The sequence below is a fragment of the Tauraco erythrolophus genome, chromosome 2 (genome assembly GCF_009769465.1).
Source record: "Tauraco erythrolophus isolate bTauEry1 chromosome 2, bTauEry1.pri, whole genome shotgun sequence".
Lineage (NCBI taxonomy): Eukaryota > Metazoa > Chordata > Aves > Musophagiformes > Musophagidae > Tauraco > Tauraco erythrolophus.
The window spans coordinates 10100672-10119708 of NC_141466.1; the positions used below are offsets into that span (position 1 = coordinate 10100672).

Below are 19037 nucleotides of genomic sequence, written 5' to 3' on the forward strand. Positions count from 1 at the left end.
TTCCCTTCCCTTCCCTTCCCTTCCCTTCCCTTCCCTTCCCTTCCCTTCCCTTCCCTTCCCTGGAAGCTATTTCCAGGTACATGAACAAGAAAATCAGGAGGAGTAGTCAGCATGGCTTCACTAAGTGGAAGTCATGCTCGACCAACTTGATAAACTTCTACAGTGAAATGTCTGGCCTGGTAGATGAGGGGCAGCAGTGGAAATTGCCTACCTGGACTTCAGTAAGACCTTAGACACTGTCTCCCCTAAGATCCAAGCACAAGTACAGGCTGGGCGGAGAATGGATTGAGAGCAGCCCTGAGGAAAAGGACTTGGGAGCGCTGGTGGATGAGAAGCTCAACATGAGCCGGCAATGTGCACTGACAGCCCAGAAAGCCAACCGTATCCTGGGCTGTATCAAAAGAAATGTGGCCAGCAGGTCGAGGGAGGGGATTCTGCCCCTCTACTCAACTCTCGTGAGACCCCACCTGGAATACTGCATTCAACTCTGGAGTCCCCAACACAAGAAGGACATGGAGCTACTGGAACGAGTCCAGAGGAGGGCCACGAAGATGATCCGAGGGCTGGAACACCTCTGCTATGAAGACAGCCTGAGAGAGTTGGGGTTGTTCAGTCTGGAGAAGAGCAGGCTCCAGGGAGACCTTCTAGCAGCTTCCCCGTACTTAAAGGGGCCTACAACAAAGCTGCAGAAGGACTGTTTAGAAGGGTGTGTAGTAATAGAGGTAATGGATTTAAACTGAAAAGCAAGGTAGATTTCAATTAGGTCTAAGGAAGAACCTCTTCACTCTAAGGGTGGTGAGGCAGTGGAAAAGATTGCCCAGAGAAGTTCTAGATGCCCCATCCCTGGAAGTGTTGTAGGCCAGGTTGGATGAGGCTTTGGGCAACCTGGTGTAGTGGAGAGTGTCCCTGCCCATGGCAAGGGGGTTTGGAACTAGATGATCTTTGAGGTCCCTTCCAACCCAAACCATTCTATGATTCTATGATTCTATATGATTCTATGATCCTCATAGATAGGCTGTTGATGCATGGGCTGGATGAGCAGACAGTGAGGTGGATTGACAATGGACTAAATGGCCAGATGCAGAGGGTGGTGATCACTAGAACAAAGTCCAGTTGACGGCCAGAAATTAACAGTGTACCCCAGGCATTGATAATGGGTCCAGTACTTTTTAACGTTCATTAATGAACTCCATGATGGGACAGAGAGTACCCTCAGCAAGTTTGCTGATGACAAAAAACTAGGAGGAGTGGTTGATAATGCCAGAGGGTCATGCTGACATCCAGAGAGACCTCAGCAGGCTGGAAAAATGAGCTGACAGGAACCTCATGAAGTTCAACAAGGAGAAGTATGAAGTCCTTCATCTGGAGAGGAACAACCCCAGGCACTGCAACATGCTGGAAGCTACCCAACTGGAAAGCAGCTTGGTAGAAAAGGACTTGGGAGTCCTGGCAGACACCATGTTGAATATGAGCCAGCAATGTGCCCTGGAAGGAAAAAAAAAAGGCCAATGGTATTCTGGGCTGCATTAGATAAAGTATTGCCAGCAGGTCAAGGGAGGTGATCTCTCCCCTCTGTTCAGCACTGGTGAGGCCGAACCTGGAGAGCTGGAACAGTTTAGCCTAGAGAAGGCTCAGGGTCATCTTATTAATTTATTTGGTTATTTAAATACCTAAGGGAAGCAGGCAAAGAGGTTGGAGCCAGACTCTTTTCGGTGGTGCCCAATGACAGGACCAGAGGCAATGGGCACAAACTGAAACACAGGAGGTTCCGTCTGAACATCAGGAAGCACTTTTTTACTGTGAAAGTGACGAAGCACTGGCAGAGGTTGCCCAGGGAGGCTGTGAAGTCTCCACCTTTGGAGATATTCAGAAGTCATCTGGACATGGTCCTGGGCAAGTGGCTCTGGGTGGCCCTGCTTGAGGAGAGAGGTTCGGCCAAATGACATCCAAAGGTCCCTTCCAACATCAACCATTCTGTAATTCTCTGATTCTTCTCATAGGAATAATTTAGACAAGAAGCCTCAGAAGTTTAAAATCAAATTTGATCAGTTTAAGAAACAGATTACATGAGAAATTTGTCCATAAGAAAAGACTAGAACTGATGACAGTGGAAGTCTCTCATTCATATGTGTTCTAATTTGAAGTTATGCTGAAAAAATTCAGTAATACCTCTCATTGAAAATACTTACTGATAGAGGTAGAAATGAGATCTTGCAAATATTAGGAAATTATTTATGTTGTTTAATCATGCAGTGATATGTGTGCTGTGCATAATTTAGGATGCTTTTTTACCTAACAAATAATGAGCTAGGTATTTTACGCACACAGCCACAAGAAATCTTCCCCATAATCAAACCACTATGTCAACTCTCTTTACATTTAATGAGCTGGTTCACTTAGAACATACAGCAATATCCTTTTTTATGGGCAGATGTATAATATAAAGGATCTTGATAACAAAGAAATAGCTGCAGAATTGGTCAAGTGTGAGTTTCAGCAGAGGGCCTCACTATTTCCTTTCTCATTTCTAACTTTTACTGCTATCCTCTCTGCCGTGCTTAGATTGAGAGTTTATTCCGTTCGCTTCTGTGAATTTGGAGTCAGCAGCTGCATGTTGTACATAGCCAGCCCCCTCATGAGTTTTAATTATTTTACCATCTTATGGACTGACCCTAAGAAGTGAAAAGTCATGTGCTTGTGACCCAAAGGGAATTGCTCATGAGGGTCTGCAATTTGGCAAGAAGTGCTCAGTAATTCTGTGTTTAAAATATGAATAACTTCTTTATGCACAGTCTTAGAAGTAACAATAAGTCTATTGTAGTGTTATTACAGTGTGTTGTAACACAGCCTGTGCACCAGCTGTTCTTGTTTACAACATGAGAAAACCCTTCATCATAAAGGCTTATGTTTAAACAGAAAGCATGTCATATATTCTGCTCATGATTACATGAGCTAACCATACTATTTGATGATCACTTAGATCTAATTAGGATGTGGCTGAATGAACCTTGATCTTTCATTTTATATTCTCCATATATATCTGTGCATGGATGTATATATACAGATTTAACTTCAAAACAACATGTTTATTATAAATCTTGCTCTACTCAACAGGTAGCAAGGTGCTAATATCACTATGTAGAATTAAATGCTTTGGTTTAATTAACTGAGTTAATTTGTATCCTTTTCTGTTTTCTCAAAATCTAAAAGACTGTGTCGACATATGCAGTATGTAGAGTGCTCTTCTATTTATGCAATGCTGATAATAAGCCGCCACACAATTCCTCTTAAGTTCTCAGTAATGAAGTGCTGGCATGTGTCTGATTTTTCTCCACATGGTTTTAACGAAGAGCTTTTCAGTTTTACTAGTACATAATTAGAATATACACATAAATCCCACTCTATTGCTCCAATGTAATTAAAGATCTTTCTTCAAGAAGAAAATTATAAAGCTTTTTTAAGCAGAGTTGCTGAAACTTGAAATCCTTGACTAAATGCATTTTTATGCATGAATCAATCTTCTGAAATAGGTCTGAAAACAATTAATAATGGTCTGCTTAAGAGGAACCATCTTAGTTGTTTAATGTGAGAGAGGAGTTTCTTAACATTTTCTTCTGTATAACTTTTGTACAGTGTTAAGAAAAGCAGAATGTTCAGGCATTCTGCTCATGTAGAAGATGCAAAACGCCTTTGTGATAATTTGCTTAACTAAATGTTTTGACAAGTAAAGTTATTTACCTACCTGGATGTCTTATAGTATATGCTCAGGTAAAGTATAAAGCAGAAGACTCACTCTTACTCAAAAAATAGGCATTATAGAGGTATATAAGTAATATTAATTTATTTAAACTTCACCTCCTTTGTCGAGGATGCAGCAGAGGCAGCTGACAGACACAACACTTTGCACAGCAATTTCTGGGCTTCTTTTATTGTCTGGGATGGTTTGAGGACTTCCTGGAATTCGTTTAGGAATTTTGGGGTATCTGCTGCTGCTGGAAAAGCGTGGGTACCAGAGGCTTTTATTTCTGGTAAACTCTGTAAAAACGTCTGCTAGTCTTTCCTGCTCAAAAGGTGCCTAGACCTTTTGTCTGTAACTGACTCCTGATGACGGAGTGTCGAACACTGACTGAGCTAGCACCAGCGAAACAGCTGTAGAGCTACCACACCTACCGCGCAGCGAGTAGTAGCTGATGGACACGGTAGTTTGTGCAGAAGAGTGTATGGAAGAGAGCTGGAAGGCTGCTTGAAACACCATGGGTCTACTCAATAAACTCGGGCGTGTGCCACAAGGCGCAGTCCCTGGCATCAGCTGGAGCAGCTCAAAGGTCAAGGTCACTTGTCCCATCCCTGGAAGTGTTGAAGGCCAGATTGGATGAGGCTTTGAGCAACCTGGTGTAGTGGAGGGTTTCCCTGACTGTGGCAGGGGGGTTGGAACTAGATTATCTTTGAGGTCCTTTCCAACTCTAACCATTCTGTGATTCTATGATTCTGTGAAAGGTCTGAAGGGCAGACATGTCCATCCAGGTCTGGGGCTACAAGAAGAGCCTGGTGCCTCTCCCTGGGCTGGGACAGGAGAAGACCATGTCCTTGCCTGCAGGAGGTGTAGTCTGGCTGAGGACCTGCCTTGCCAACAGGAGAAGGCAAGAAGACTGTGCAGTGTCAGAGAACGTGAAAAATATTGACACAATCTTCACAGAGATCCTGCAGAGACGAAGTCTCAAATCATCCAACCGCACAAGAGAAGAAGTAGCCAGAGACCTGTACTTGTTTAAGCAGCAAATGAGACTTCCCAGATCAGGAAGTTTGAGACTGACTGGGGAGCAGGTCTGCAGGGGGGACTTGGGGCTCCAGGTGGTCCACAAACCAAACGTGAGCCAGTGGCTGAGGAAGCAGGGCTTGTTCAGGCTGGAAAATGAGAGGCTCCAGAGGTTCTTGGAGAGGGAGAGCCCAAGAGCAGCCTTCTTATGTCTACGGGGAGATCATCAAGAAAATGAAGCCAGGCTCTTTGCTGTGTTGCAGGATGGGAAGTCAAGAGGCAACAGGCATAAAATTAAACAAGAGAGATTCAGACTGTCCATAAAGAAAAGCTTTCTTCCCATGAAGACAGTCTAGCAGTGAAGAAGGTCACCTAGAGAGTTTATGTAGTCTCCATCCTTGGAGGTTTTTTTAGCCTCAACTGGAAAGAGCCCTGAGCAATCTTGTCTGATGTCATAGCTGACCTGATTTTGAGCAGGAGTTTGGACTGAAGACCTCTCGAAGTCCTTTCTGACTTAAATTATTCTATGATCCTATTATGAATAAAATATTTAATTTGTCATATGCTCTGACCAGTATTTGCATAAAAGGTGAAAATACTGTGAAGATTTCATATGCTAACTCTTCAGGCACAGAGACTCGAATGGCCCAGCATTTGGTATTTATATTTCAGCAGAAATGCTTCTTGGTATTGGATGCTGTCACTTTCCAAAGGGGCAGTGATTTTGAAAAGATGAGATAAAAAAAAATAAAATATATTGGGTTTTAATTGAGTTCTTGAATGAAGATCATTGCTGAAAGGGAAGAACAGAAGAGATAAACCATCTATGAAACTTGATGCATTTTTAGTCTAGAGAGCAGAGCACAGCAGTTTTATGGTAGGGAAATACACAGGCCCATTCAGCTGCTTTCCTGCAACTTTTGGTTTCTCTGCTTATTCTGATTTAATGACTTGTAAAATTTTCTATTATTTTGATTTATTTAATTACTGCATACTGTTTATTCTAATTTGGAGAAGTCCTGACACTTAATGTCTGTTGGAAAATACAACCAAGCTTAACACCTCAGAGCATTTATTTACCTGTGAAAGCAAAGGACAATTATATGCTTTACAGTTCTTTCTTTTTTTCATGTATACTTACAATGATGGATGTTCTGTGTTGTGAGTCTATGTGATTTCATTGTTTATCTACATATTTGAACTTTGTATCAAAAAAATAAATTTAAGAGAATGTGAGGACAATCACAGGACTAATGTTTCACCTAATCATAGAATCATAGAATCATAGAATGGTTAGAGTTGGAAGGGACCTCAAAGATCATCTAGTTCCAACCCCCCTGCCATGGGCAGGGACACCCTCCACTACATCAGGTTGCCCAAAGCCTCATCCAACCTGGCCTTCAACACTTCCAGCGATGGGGCACATACAACTTCTCTGGGAAACCTGTTCCACTGCCTCACCACCCTCTGAGTGAAAAATTTCTTCCTTGGATCTAATCTAAATCTGCCCTCTTTCAGTTTGAATCCATTGCCCCTTGTCCTATCACTACATGCCCTTGTAAAAAGTCCCTCTCCAGCTTTCCTGTAGGCCCCCTTTAAGTGCTGGAAGGCTGCGATAAGATCACCCCGGAGCCTTCTCTTCTCCAGGCTGAACAGCCCCAGCTCTCTCAGCCTGTCTTCATAGCAGAGGTGCTCCAGCCCTCTGATCATCTTCGTGGCCCTTGTTTGGACACACTCCAACAGCTCCATGTCCTTCTTGTGTTGGGGACTCCAAAGCTGAACACAGTATTCCAGGTGGGGTCTCATGAGAGCAGAGTAGAGGGGCAGAATCCCCTCCCTCGACCTGCTGGCCATGCTTCTTTGGATGCAGCCCGGGACACGGTTGGCTTTCTGGGCTGCCAGTGCACATTGCCGGCTCATGTTGAGCTTCTCATCCACCAGCACTCCCAAGTCCTTCTCCTCAGGGCTGCTCTCAATCCATTCTCCGCCCAGCCTGTACTTGTGCTTGATCATCCTTCAGCGACTAAAATATATTTCACCAAGAATGAAAGGAAAACTTTTTATTTCTAAATGACCGTAAGCATGGCAACACTAAGTCATCTTCTCTGTTAACTGCAACTACTCGTAAAAGTAACAGTTTTCATGGATAACACTAAATGAAATGCACAGACAGATGACAAAAATACCATGGATATGAATTACACCTGTATCTTCCTGTATAGGATTTCTTGAAGAAAACACCTATAATGAAGACATATAATAAGTGAAGAAACTGTTCCTCTAAAGAATGAGTTCTTGAATAGAGAGGCTATGGATGAGAACTGAGGGAGCAGAACTTGCTGATGAAGCAATACAGTTGGGCCTGTGAGACTACAAATAAATACAGAAAATTGCAGTCCTGATGGAGACACGTTTTCTTTCCTGAAGGCAAAATATAAACCCTATTATGCTGTGGAACATACATATAGAAATATCTAGTATGGTTTTCATGTTGTAGATCTCAGTTATTTTTAAAGAAGTGGAAATAATAATTTTATGTGCTACGTCAAGGATTGCTTATGTCTGCTGGTCTTCATTATCATGACAATTTTTTTTTCTCAACTGTCTTAACTTGAATCATAGCCATCAACCTCACCTTTTACCTGTAGATATGTTTTATTACTTTCCTAGCGCTCACCCTGCATGGCAAATCACTTCATCTGGAAGTTACTTTTCCGATCAGTAAACTCTTTATCTTTTCCTCTTCACAGTTCATTTCATAAGGAAGTGGAGGAGGATGTTAGTATCTATCCACTGTCCACTCACCCACATCACTGAATTTTTCAGACATGACAGACTGTTTATTAGTCTTGTGTGTACTATTAATATATGGATTGCTGGAATGAAGAGGACTATGTTGGGCTTGATAGTTCTTTTACCATATCATCTGGAATTATAATATGAATATATATTTATTTTTGCAAAACGGTCATTTAATTCAGAACAAAAGAACAAAACTGGGTTAATGTGACTTCTATCATTGTGACTAAAGTTTAAGATTAAATTTGTGTAATTTTATCAGTTTAGTAAAAGAATTATGCCATGGAATCACTGTATAGGTGCAGTTTCTGCGTGAGCCGTATGACAGATATGTAGCATATTCCCCACAACCTGAGACACTTTTCCTGGTTCTATGAAACAGGAGCAACTCTACAAAACAGTGTATCCCAAGAACTGTTTAAAAAGTAAGCCTGAAAAGGCAATGCTGAAGAGCTGTAAATGCTATTTATTATTTGCTATTGTAATCTTAATTAAGCTCCTTTATGCATCATTACGATAGTCATTTACCACATAATCATGTTTTTACCCCCATTTTATCCCATGCTCAAGGAATCAACTCCACATAAGAGAAAGTTACTCTGACTCTCTTTTTAATCCTCATTCTCACTGTGGAACCTCATATAAAACAGTGTACAGCATGAAAACTACACCTTGAGCACAAAATCATCAAATTCCTACTATTCGTAAGGCTATAATTTAAGAAATTTAAGCATCTAACTTTCTAAATCAATGAGAGCAAACTTTCAGATAAATTAGGTTTAAAACCTTGCACTTATTTCTTTTTTTAAAAAAGAAGAGTGAATCTTTTTTTACTCTAACATTTAGCAATAGGGTTAATTATTTTCATTTACATATATTTACGTCTGAACAGAAGAGCAGATTATTGGCAAAAATGCCAGAAATGTTGATGGATTTGAATGCCAAGCACTAAGATGGGCTACATCACAGCAGCAGTTATTCACAAGTTGAAATGAGCATTCAGGAAATGCATATTATGGGATGCACCTCACCTGCCTTCACATGACCACAGTACAGATAGGTGTATAACTCTAAACTAGTGATCCTGGATTTCCCTTATATACAGAGTAGGGAAATGGTCCATTTTGTGGCACTGGCCTACTTCAGGTGCCAGCTTTAGGCTGAGACAAATCATTGTCTAGAAGCATCTCTTTTATTCTACTATGTAGATGAAAGGGGGCTAAATGTGTAGTTCAGAAAAGTTCTCTGCTGCTCAGAGGAATCCTGTCTGTATTAACCCACGTAAAAAGCACGATGCAACTCACCAAGCTGTAACTTAGTGTCGCAGTCAAAGAGAAAACACATTTCTCCTGAATTAAGGTCAATGCCTACTTCTGGCATTTGCATCTCTTGTGAGCTCGATTTGGAGACCGTGTATTCCTTGAGGATCGTCTCTGGGATGTGTTTAAATTCCCACTCCTGATGAAGCATCTTCCTTTTTCCTTGACATTCTCTCTGATCCTCACAAATTATATTTCTTTTTCCAGCAGAATATCCTTAACTGTGAAAATTGCTAGAATTGATTCTCTTTCAGTCTATAGCAAGAAATAGAAACAATCTTCGCATGCAGCAACTTTGAGAAACTCAGAAAAGGATTCATACTTCTGGTTACACATGGAGGTTTTTGTGGCATGTCTTAGGCAACCTTTTATGTAAATAAGTAACAAAGTTCATACTGTGACATCCTGCCCTTAAACACTTATCTTTCCAGTTTCATTTCTATCTCTATGCCTGCTCTTATTTTGTCTTACTTACACCATATAGATATATGTTTCCTACAGTCCTCTTTCCTACTGTTTTCTGTATCCCTCCACTATTGGCTTAAATCCTTTCATGTCCCTTTGGCTTTGAATAGTTCCTTCTCTGACAAGAACTGTCCTCTACAAATTCTGGCCAATGGTCAAGTTCTTTCCAGAAACTTTCCAGTACTGATCTATTCAGCATTAACCACTCCGTTCTTTCCTTTTGTTTTAAATTGCTGTCACATTAATTCTTCTCTGTCTGGATTAGAGTTTATCTTCTTAGGGCAGGGACCTTATCTTTCATGCACTTCTGAAGTGCCACACACATTTACCGTCATATACTTATACATCTACAGCATGAATGTAATTTTGAATAACTATTTAAAGAGTTGTCAGAGTAATATGCACAGAGCAAGCAACAATACAGCAAACCTCACAAAAGCATACAAATAAATGTAAGTGAATGCAAAGAAACTTTTCCACAAAAACAGTCAACTACAATATAAAAAACTACAATCAACTACTAATATTATCTTTCATCATGTGCTATGCCTTCTCTGTGTCTGCTTTCCAAATTTGTATAATTGGCAGAAACACCTGGAGAAGATGAATTTTGATAAGAAACCTGAGCATTCATAGGAAACGTCTGTTACAAGTGTGAAAAAATGTTGCAAAGGTTTGTATTAGGGATCCGCAGTACCAAAACTGAAATCCTTATTTCATTAGAAAACAATGACTCATTTCAGTCACCATTAACCTAGACAAGGCAAAGGGTGGATGAATAGACTAATATTTTTTTCTGGATATCTGTCAAACTAAACACTACTTTGTTTCAGCTATTTTTTCGTTTTGCACTGTCATCTCTATTTTAGTTTAAAGTCATTCAGGCAATACTGGAAGCTAGACTAATACCAAAAAAAGAGTTCCTCTACCAAAAAGTAGCCTTTTGAGCTTGTGCTGGAGAGTGGGATAGCCAGGAGGTACCTAAACTGTGCAACATGGGCACTCAGCAGTGCACCTGCATTCCTGGTCGCTCTATCATACAGCTCAGGGTTCTGTCGGAATACACCACGATCTATCTTTGCCTAACTCTCAAATTTTCATTTCTACTGGACAAGAAAGATGTCTGTTCCAAGCCTACCCATCCACTCTTCCTGTTCCTGAAATACAGCTGCGTGAAGCTTATGAATCACAGTGACAGTCTGCTGCTTTACAAGGAGAAAATTTTAATCTCAATTTAGGTACTGAAATAGAAATAGGTGAATAGGTGACAAGGACAATGATGACCATACTTATGGGCCTACCATAAATCAGGAAGTTTTTCCTAAGATAATACATAAAATTAAGTTAAATTTATAATATTGGCTCGTGAGGATAAGGAACATCTGTAGAAAGAATGCCTAGCAGAAGTAGCGCATGGGAAAAGTGAAGAACTGGACTATTCTTTCACTGAATCAAGTTCTCATTTCTTGCCTTTACTGTTTATTTCTGATGGCCTGGAAGTGGCACAATAAACATGAAATTTGCTGCAGTCATCAAGACAGCAGTTTTTAATGCAATAATAAAAACAAATTTGATATATCTTTCTTTCCTCATTATTTATACCAGTGAAACAGCCAGTAGATATACAGTGGTGTAACTAAGAGCATAATTTGTCCTACTGACTGTAAAATCAGAGCTGAAGGTAATACATAGAATGAAAAATCCATGCCTAGAAGACAAAGAAGAAAGATAGACTGCCAGATTGCCAGGTCTCTGTCTGTCTTCTCTTGTTAAACTGTAAACCTTTCATAAAGAATCTGTCTCTTAGTTTTTGATTTTAAGACACTTAATCCAAAAGTGGCTGCTGGCATCTCTATGCAGTATTATAAATAAGTAATAATAAATTTTGTACAATGATAATCTGTGTTGTCCTGTGCTATGCTGTATGTCAGAGATGAATAATGATGTTTCATTGAAATAAATAGTCCCAACAGTACACAGCACACCAAGCTTGAGAGATCTAACATAAATGTTTTATTAAAATTCGGATATTTTTGGAAATATATAAATTTGCTTGCATTTATATTTGGTGGTCAGTAGAGAAGTAGTGAATTTAAACCAACTAAAAGTTATTTTTTCACAATAGATTTTACATTATTTTTGAAGTTCTTTTGTGTAACTGTGAAAGAACATTTCTAACTATTATTTAATTTTTCTGATTTCCAAATGTGATGTGTCTGGCAGATAAGAGATCTGAAAATGGAATTCTTTCCACTGCTGTCAGAGGGCCTTGGATAAAATCAGACAATTCCTCTCTAACCATGTACTGGAAAATTAAATGGTTCTATATCCAGAGATATCTCTCTGTTCCTAAACTTGCTTACACTTCCCTTGATTAAGATAGCTGCATGAAACCTTGAGTAATTTACAAGGAAAACCAAACTTTTTAAAAAACAAACATAGTAGCAAAACAAAGAAAAAGAAAAAATTTCACCAAGCAGCACTGATTGCCATCTCAATAAATTCTTTCAGACAGAAAACAAATTCTACAAAGACTAGATAAAACTATGCAATTTCTTATATAATGCATCATTTGTAAATGAACAAAAGCAACTCTGCATTTGATGCAATTCAGTTCCTCAGGATGTTAAAATGGTTCTTATCTGTATTTAATTAATAAAACATGGATTTTTAAATGCTAATTGTGTGTCCCATGAGGTCATACCTTTCACATGAGATAAAGTCAATGACAACAAAATGTTTCTGCCCAGAAATGTAGACATCTACAGAAGTAATGCTAAAGAGTAGACTGAAAATGCATACTAATATTTACTACTTCCCATAGTTCCATTTGTGTATCTCAGACCATTCCGTATATATTAGGAAAATCAACGTTGTATTTTTTATATTATTATTGTCACTCTATAGATACCGTTACCAGACTTACTTAATGTGAGCAGTATATACACCTGTCATAGAGCAGTTTCCCTCAGAAGTCTGCCTGAAGCTTTCTGTTGAAATGGCTTTGATGAGAGAAGGACTAAACTGAGGTCGATATTTGCTGTAAAAACCATAGTTGTATTTTCAAGCACCTTCCAGGTCACTTTCAGGAGATCATGCTCTATTTGTGAGATGGCTGGTGATGTTCACTTCGGTATTCAGAAATAACAAGAAATGGATGTTTTGACAAGCAAGAGCCACTTGTTGTTCAGCTCAGGCCAACATTAGTAGATTTCACAACATGTAAAAAAAAACACCCTAGGGCATCCAGTGATAAACTCATGGGCTCCGCTTATACAGACATCCATGACGAGGCTGGAACAAGGCAGGCACAGGAACATAATTCTGTACTAGTAGTATTTCTGAAATATTTCGAATTTTAGAACAGATGGACAAACTGTGGAGAGCTTCAGAATATTAATTATGTGATAAGAACAAGAGAAATTCCAGCGTCTGCTCATAAAAGACAACACAGTGAAAAGTTCATTTAATCCTGAGCACATATGAAAAAACAGACAACAAGGCCTGCATGAAAGGGATTTTGTTTTGGAAATGGGCAAGACCTGAGAGTAAGAATGCAGTTTGCATGTATCTGGCAGAAAAGCCATCGGTTGAGAATTCTAGTTCAGAAATACAAACTTCTGAATTTGTTTTGAGAATTCATAGAATCATAGAATCATAGAATGGTTAGGGCTGGAAGGGACCTTCAAAGGTCATCTAGTCCAACCCCCCTGCAAGGAACAGGGATATCTCCAACTAGATCAGGTTGCTCAGGGCCTTGTCCAACCTGGCCTTGAACGTCTCCAGGGATGGAGCATCCACCACCTCTCTGGGCAACCTGTTCCAGTGTTCTACCACTCTCATAGTAAAAAATTTTTTCCTAATATCCAACCTGAACCTACCTCCCTCTGTTTTAAAACCATTACCCCTTGTCCTATCATAACTGGCCCTCCTGAACAGCCTCTCCCCATCTTTCCTGTAGGCCCCCTTGAGGTACTGGAAGACCGCTATAAGGTCACCCCGGAGCCTCCTCTTCTCCAGGCTGAACAGCCCCAACTCTTTCAGCCTGTCCTCATAGGAAAGGTGCTCCAGCCCTCTTATCATCTTCGTGGCCCTCCTCTGGACCCTCTCCAGCTGGTCCATGTCCTTCTTATGTTGGGGACTCCAGAACTGGACGCAGTACTCCAAGTGAGGTCTCACGAGGGCAGAGTAGAGGGGGAGAATCACCTCCCTCGACCTGCTGGCCACGCTCCTCTTGATGCAGCCCAGGACGCAGTTGGCCTTCTGGGCCGCAAGAGCACATTGCCGGCTCATATTGAGCTTCTCGTCCACCAATTCCTGAAATTTCAGCTAACAGGAAGGACACGCTAGTGCAAGCAAGGACTGTAATTGATCTGACATGGTCACATTCAGACCCTTTATAAGCAAATACTTGTTTTTCAGTGTGATCAGCAGTGTTGTGCTAGTTATTCAGTTGTTAATGCAGAAATATAGCTGTTAAACCCCAGTACTTTTCATAAAGAAACAGAGAGGGAAGAGGAAGGTAGGGCAGGCATGGGAAAAAACAAAAGGAAATCCTGCAACTGAGCACCCCAACTCTCTCTCTTTACCTTTCTTTCACAAATTCCATGGGCCATGCAAGGAAAGAAGAACATACTTTGGTAAATACTATTTTTAGGATTTTGCAGTGTGAATAATTGTAATGTATCATCATTTACCTCCATATAGTAAACATATAATCACAGTTCTATGTCATTCCTCTGTCACCAGCAACTGTGAATTAGATATAGTCATCAACAAGCTACTCTTTTTTTTTCCTCCGTTGCAACTTTGAGCTTTGTTAAGAACATTTTTAAAGTTCTACTGACCTCTGTAGACACTAAAATACAACAGAAAATTCTCACATCTGGAAAAGTGAACTTGTTTACATACATTTACTTAGCAGTCAGTCCATCAACTCTAGTTTTTAATGAAGCATTTTTTTTCTCCTTTTGGCAGAAATATTTATTTATATCAGAAACATGCATAATTCCTGCAGCCACTTGTAGATGCTTCATGAATGACTGATCTACGTAGATACCATAGGTAAAAGGAAAAATTATTTGAATTGTAAATTGCAGTTTGCAGACTACTAAATCTCACTGCAGACTACTCTGGGCAGTGTGTTGAAGACCCCAGAGATATTTCTTTAGCTGGCATTTGAAACTGGCAGAAATAAATTAACTAAGGACAATAAAGTTCATTAATCATAGCTACAATCTCAAGGCTAACCTAACAAAAGGATTTACAATATACAACTGCTGAAAAGAATAAAGACCTGTAGGAAAAGATTTTACTTTCATATTCAGTATTCAGAATGGCTCACCTGAAGCAGACTTTCTCATCTCTTTTTAGGTGCTTTAGGGAAACACCGTCTCTCTTTTTAGGAATGGTGAGATGGGACAGCTGCCTAAATAATGACGAAGAGCATGTGAATTTTGCTAGAAGAGATGAACTGAACAGAGCTCACAGTGAGGAGACAGAGAAACCAGATGGACTCCTGAACTTCGAGCTTGATGTTTGCTACCAGGATTCAGAATACAAGTCCCCAACTCCCCTGCCATGTGCCCAGGTCAAACCGATCACCAGCTGGGAAGCAGGATGGAATGTAACAAATGCCATTCAGGTAACCTTTTGTTTCACCACTCATTATAGTCTTTCAAAAAACCTGGTCATCACTTAGCCTGCCTTATTTTACTTAACCGTATCATCGTTTTGCAATATTCTAAAAGGTTTCTATGAATTTATTACCAACGTATTTCAACCTTTCTGAATAAGATTAGCACTCTGAAAAAGTGAAGTCCCAAAGGGAAAAAAAAGATATATATGTTAGATAAAGTTTAAAAAATATTTAAACTAGGTGAAAATGAAAAGGTGGTGATTGAACCTGCTTTGGAAGTGCAGACATTATCTTTAATAAGTCTATTTGAATTCAGTGACAGAGATGTTTGGTAGAAATATGAAGTAAACATCTAATAAAAAGAGGATAGTAAGAACCAGACTGACGTCAGACATAAATTTACTGATATGTAAGCTAGACTAGATATAAATTGGAGCATGAAGCACAAGAAGTGTAATAATACTTGTCAATGTTAGAGAAAATAGTCAGGTTAAAAAGACTGAAAGCATTTGGTCCCAGCATTCTGTGTGGAATTTGAGTATCTTTCTGAATCTTTAAATTTAGCTTTAAACATTTCAGATTCTTTTTCTCACTTCTCATGATTCATTTCCTTACATAATTCTATCATTACCACTAACTTTCTGTCTGACATGGTAAGAAAAAAGCAGTATCCACAGACACATCTTGTCCCAGTAACTGTTACTTAAACATTTTTTATGGCACTTCATTTATAGAAAAATAGTCCTTCCAGTGTCACACAAGTCCGTGATTGTGCCGATGAACATTTGTTTATGTATCCAGTTCATCCCTCAGCTCTGCAAAGGAGGAGAAGAAGGACATATTTCTAACCCCACTGTAATTGCAAACATGAGCACCACCACGAGAGCCAATGCAATAACATCTAGGGTACAGCAGCATATCATACTCAGAAAGTGTTCAGCTGTGAATAAAATCACAAAGTCCTAAAATACCCTGACTGCATTCTAGTAACACATTTTATCTTCAGTCTCCCTCAGCAGCATCTAGTCAGGACAGGAGTCTGGGATGAGAGCCCGCTGTTGTCTCTGTGAGTTTTGCCTTTGATTTCACCGAAACCAAGATTTCATTCTGGAAGTCAGTTTTGTCAATATTTGCTGTATGACCTTTTGGCAAGTCACGTTCTGTCTCACCTATTGTTTTCCTTTCTGAAAACCAAAAGTCATAATGCTCCTGTAATACATCAAAGTGCCTAAAAATTCCTGAATGTCGTTATGTACACAATTACTATTAATCATTAGTATTATAGCTTCCAGTTAAAAAATAGACTTATAACACAATCTAAAAACACTATCAAACATCCAGTTGCCTCTTTAAAAACAAGACAAATTTAAGATAAATTATCCAATCAGATCAGTAACTATGGTCTTAGTCAAAACTCTCAGCATGCTTAGTGCTGCATACTGCTATTGGATCTCATTTGATCAAATGTTTTAGAAAGCAGCATGAAAAGATCAACTGGCTACAGCTGTCTTGAGCTTTCCTCCTAAGGCAGGCTGAGGATGGCAAAGCCCAGGAGCTGCAGTATCGTTAAGAGTACAGCTGAAATGTCCTAACGACACACTGTGAAACTGTGTGTATATGTGAGCACATATGTGAATCTAGGTACACATGTGTCTATTTCTCCAATTTCCCAATACCTTGGCATTTGGTTTAGGAACAAAGGTAGAGAGCAGAGAAAGGGAAGGGGAAAGGCAAGAGAGGAGAAGAGAGGAGAGAATATTGAACAGGCATTTGTTAGTAAAAAATAACAGTTTGAAGACATTTCTATGAATAGCTTTGAAGAGAAAGTCAGAGTTGTGAACAGAATGATTAAAACAATCCAAACGTTCTTGACTGGTGAAGACAATCTATGCTAAAATGACAGTTGATTTTGCCCTACACAGAGGAAAGTGCAGAAGTGTTTTGCATGGCAATTAGAGGTAAACATTTCAGCAGAATTCTGAAGTGTGATAAACAGTTATTCCAGTGAATACAATTAGCCTAAAAGTGAAATTATTTCACAATCCAGATTATAGGAACGATCAGTTCATTGGCCTCTGAAATTAAATGCAAGGGATTTCTTAAAGTGTTTTAAATGCATATGTTTTCCAACAAACAGGTAGAGATTTTTATTTTGTTTTGGACTTCAACTGAAAAAATGTGCACATTTAGTGATGATATTGTACATGTAAATGATTGCTTCAGACATTTAAAGTTTCCAGGGAAACATGCTTCGTATTCTAACACTGCACAGGCAAATGAAAACCAATATCCAGTTAATCTAGGTAAGGACAGAGACCATAAAACTGAGTTAATTCAAAAGGGAAAAGGAACAACATTATCTGCCAGAGTGATGCAAGTTGCATTTGTTTGTACACAGCAGTAAAATTCAAAAAAAATTTGTACTTACTTGTACAGTAGTGCTGGATAGGTAGGCAAGGCAACAGTCACAAGGAAGAAGGTAGTTAAATTCTAATGGTACAGCATTCCATAGCAGAACCAAAGAACAATAAAGTCTATTTATTTGCCAGCCACGTGTAGGAAGATTGTTGCAAACAGTATGGAGAATGTTTGTCCAAGAAAGAGAAAGCCAAAGTAAAAAGAAAAAGGCACTTGCTCTATAGTATCATGAAGGGGTATGAGACAACAGAGTATGGAGAAAAAACAGGAGAGAGAAAGGAAAGAAGTGAAATAATGGCAAGAAGCGAAATAATGTTCATCTCAGCATAACTGCAATTTACGCCATTGTGAGTCTGTCTCCACTTAGGTCTCAGGAACACGAACAAGTTTAACTGCAAAAAAGTCAGCCACTTTTCCAGGCACCTCCAAAGTGCTTTCAGTGTTATGATGCTTGTTCAATCTTTAAAATATAGTGTATTATAAGCACACAATTCTTCTCTGAACATTTGGTAAAAATGATGTATCAGAGCATGCTGAATGTGCCGTTTGATTCAATGCATCTGGTATCAAATGTAGCCATCTTTTGTCTCCTGTCTCCTGTTGCAGAGATTAGGTTGTACAAAGATTAGAAATACCTGTGGCAGAGGCAATTTTCTTGTTTCATGATCAGAATAACACAATAAGCTGCTTGTCTACTGCAAGTGCTTCTAGGAAAAGCAATAATTCAATTAGTATTATTCATAATTTTTAGACTGTTTCAGTAATAATTATTACAGCACGATCATAAATATGCTCATTATATTTATATTCTGTACATTGTACAGTAGTTTAGAAAATAAGGAGGTGACTGGTGACAGCCAACATGTCTTCACAAAGGGCAAATCTTGCTGTCTTGCCTGACAAATTTAGTGGCCTTCTATGATGGGGTTACAACATTGGTGGATAAGGGAATAGCTACTGACATCATTTTCCTAGACTTGTGCAAGGCATTTGACACTATCCCACACAACATCCTTGTCTCTAAATTGGAGACACATGGATTTGATGGGTGGACCACTTGGTGGACAAGAAATTGGCTGGATCATCACAGTCAAAGAGCTGCAGTCAATGGCTCGATGTGCAAGTGGAGACCAATGACGAGTGGTGTTCCTCAGGGGTCAGGACTGGGTCCAGTGCTATTTAACATCTTTGTTGGTGACATGGACAGTGGGATTGAGTGCACACTCAGCAAGTTTGCAGATGACACCAAGTTGTGTGGCGTTGTGGACATGCTGGAGGGAAGGGATGCCATCCAGAGGGACCTTGACAGGCTGGAGAGGTGGGCCTGAGAGAACCTCATGAAGTTCAACAAGGCCAAGTGCAAGGTCCTGCACGTGGGTCGGGGCAATCCCATACACAAGTACAGGCTGGGCAGAGAATGGATTGAGAGCAGCCCTGAGGAAAAGGACTTGGGAGTGCTGGTGGATGAGAAGCTCAACATGAGCCGGCAATGTGCGCTGGCAGCCCAGAAAGCCAACCGTATCCTGGGCGACATCCAAAGGAGCGTGGCAGGCAGCTCAAGGGAGGTGATCCTCCCCCTCTACTCTGCTCTCGTGAGACCACACCTGGAATACTGTGTTCAGCTCTGGAGTCCCCAACACAA

At 39.8% G+C, this 19037-nt stretch overlaps 1 protein-coding gene across 1 annotated transcript in view; it reads left to right on the top strand.

Annotated features, from left to right (window-relative positions):
* Positions 1-4512: 4512 nt before the first annotated feature.
* The window catches only part of LOC104371275 (vesicular inhibitory amino acid transporter), a 38555-nt gene continuing 24030 nt past the window's right edge, over positions 4513-19037 (top strand). The window contains exons 1-2 of the mRNA XM_009986341.2: positions 4513-5035; positions 14745-14983. Coding sequence (XP_009984643.2) covers positions 4513-5035; positions 14745-14983 — 762 coding nt within the window. The remainder of the gene's footprint in view (positions 5036-14744; positions 14984-19037) is intronic.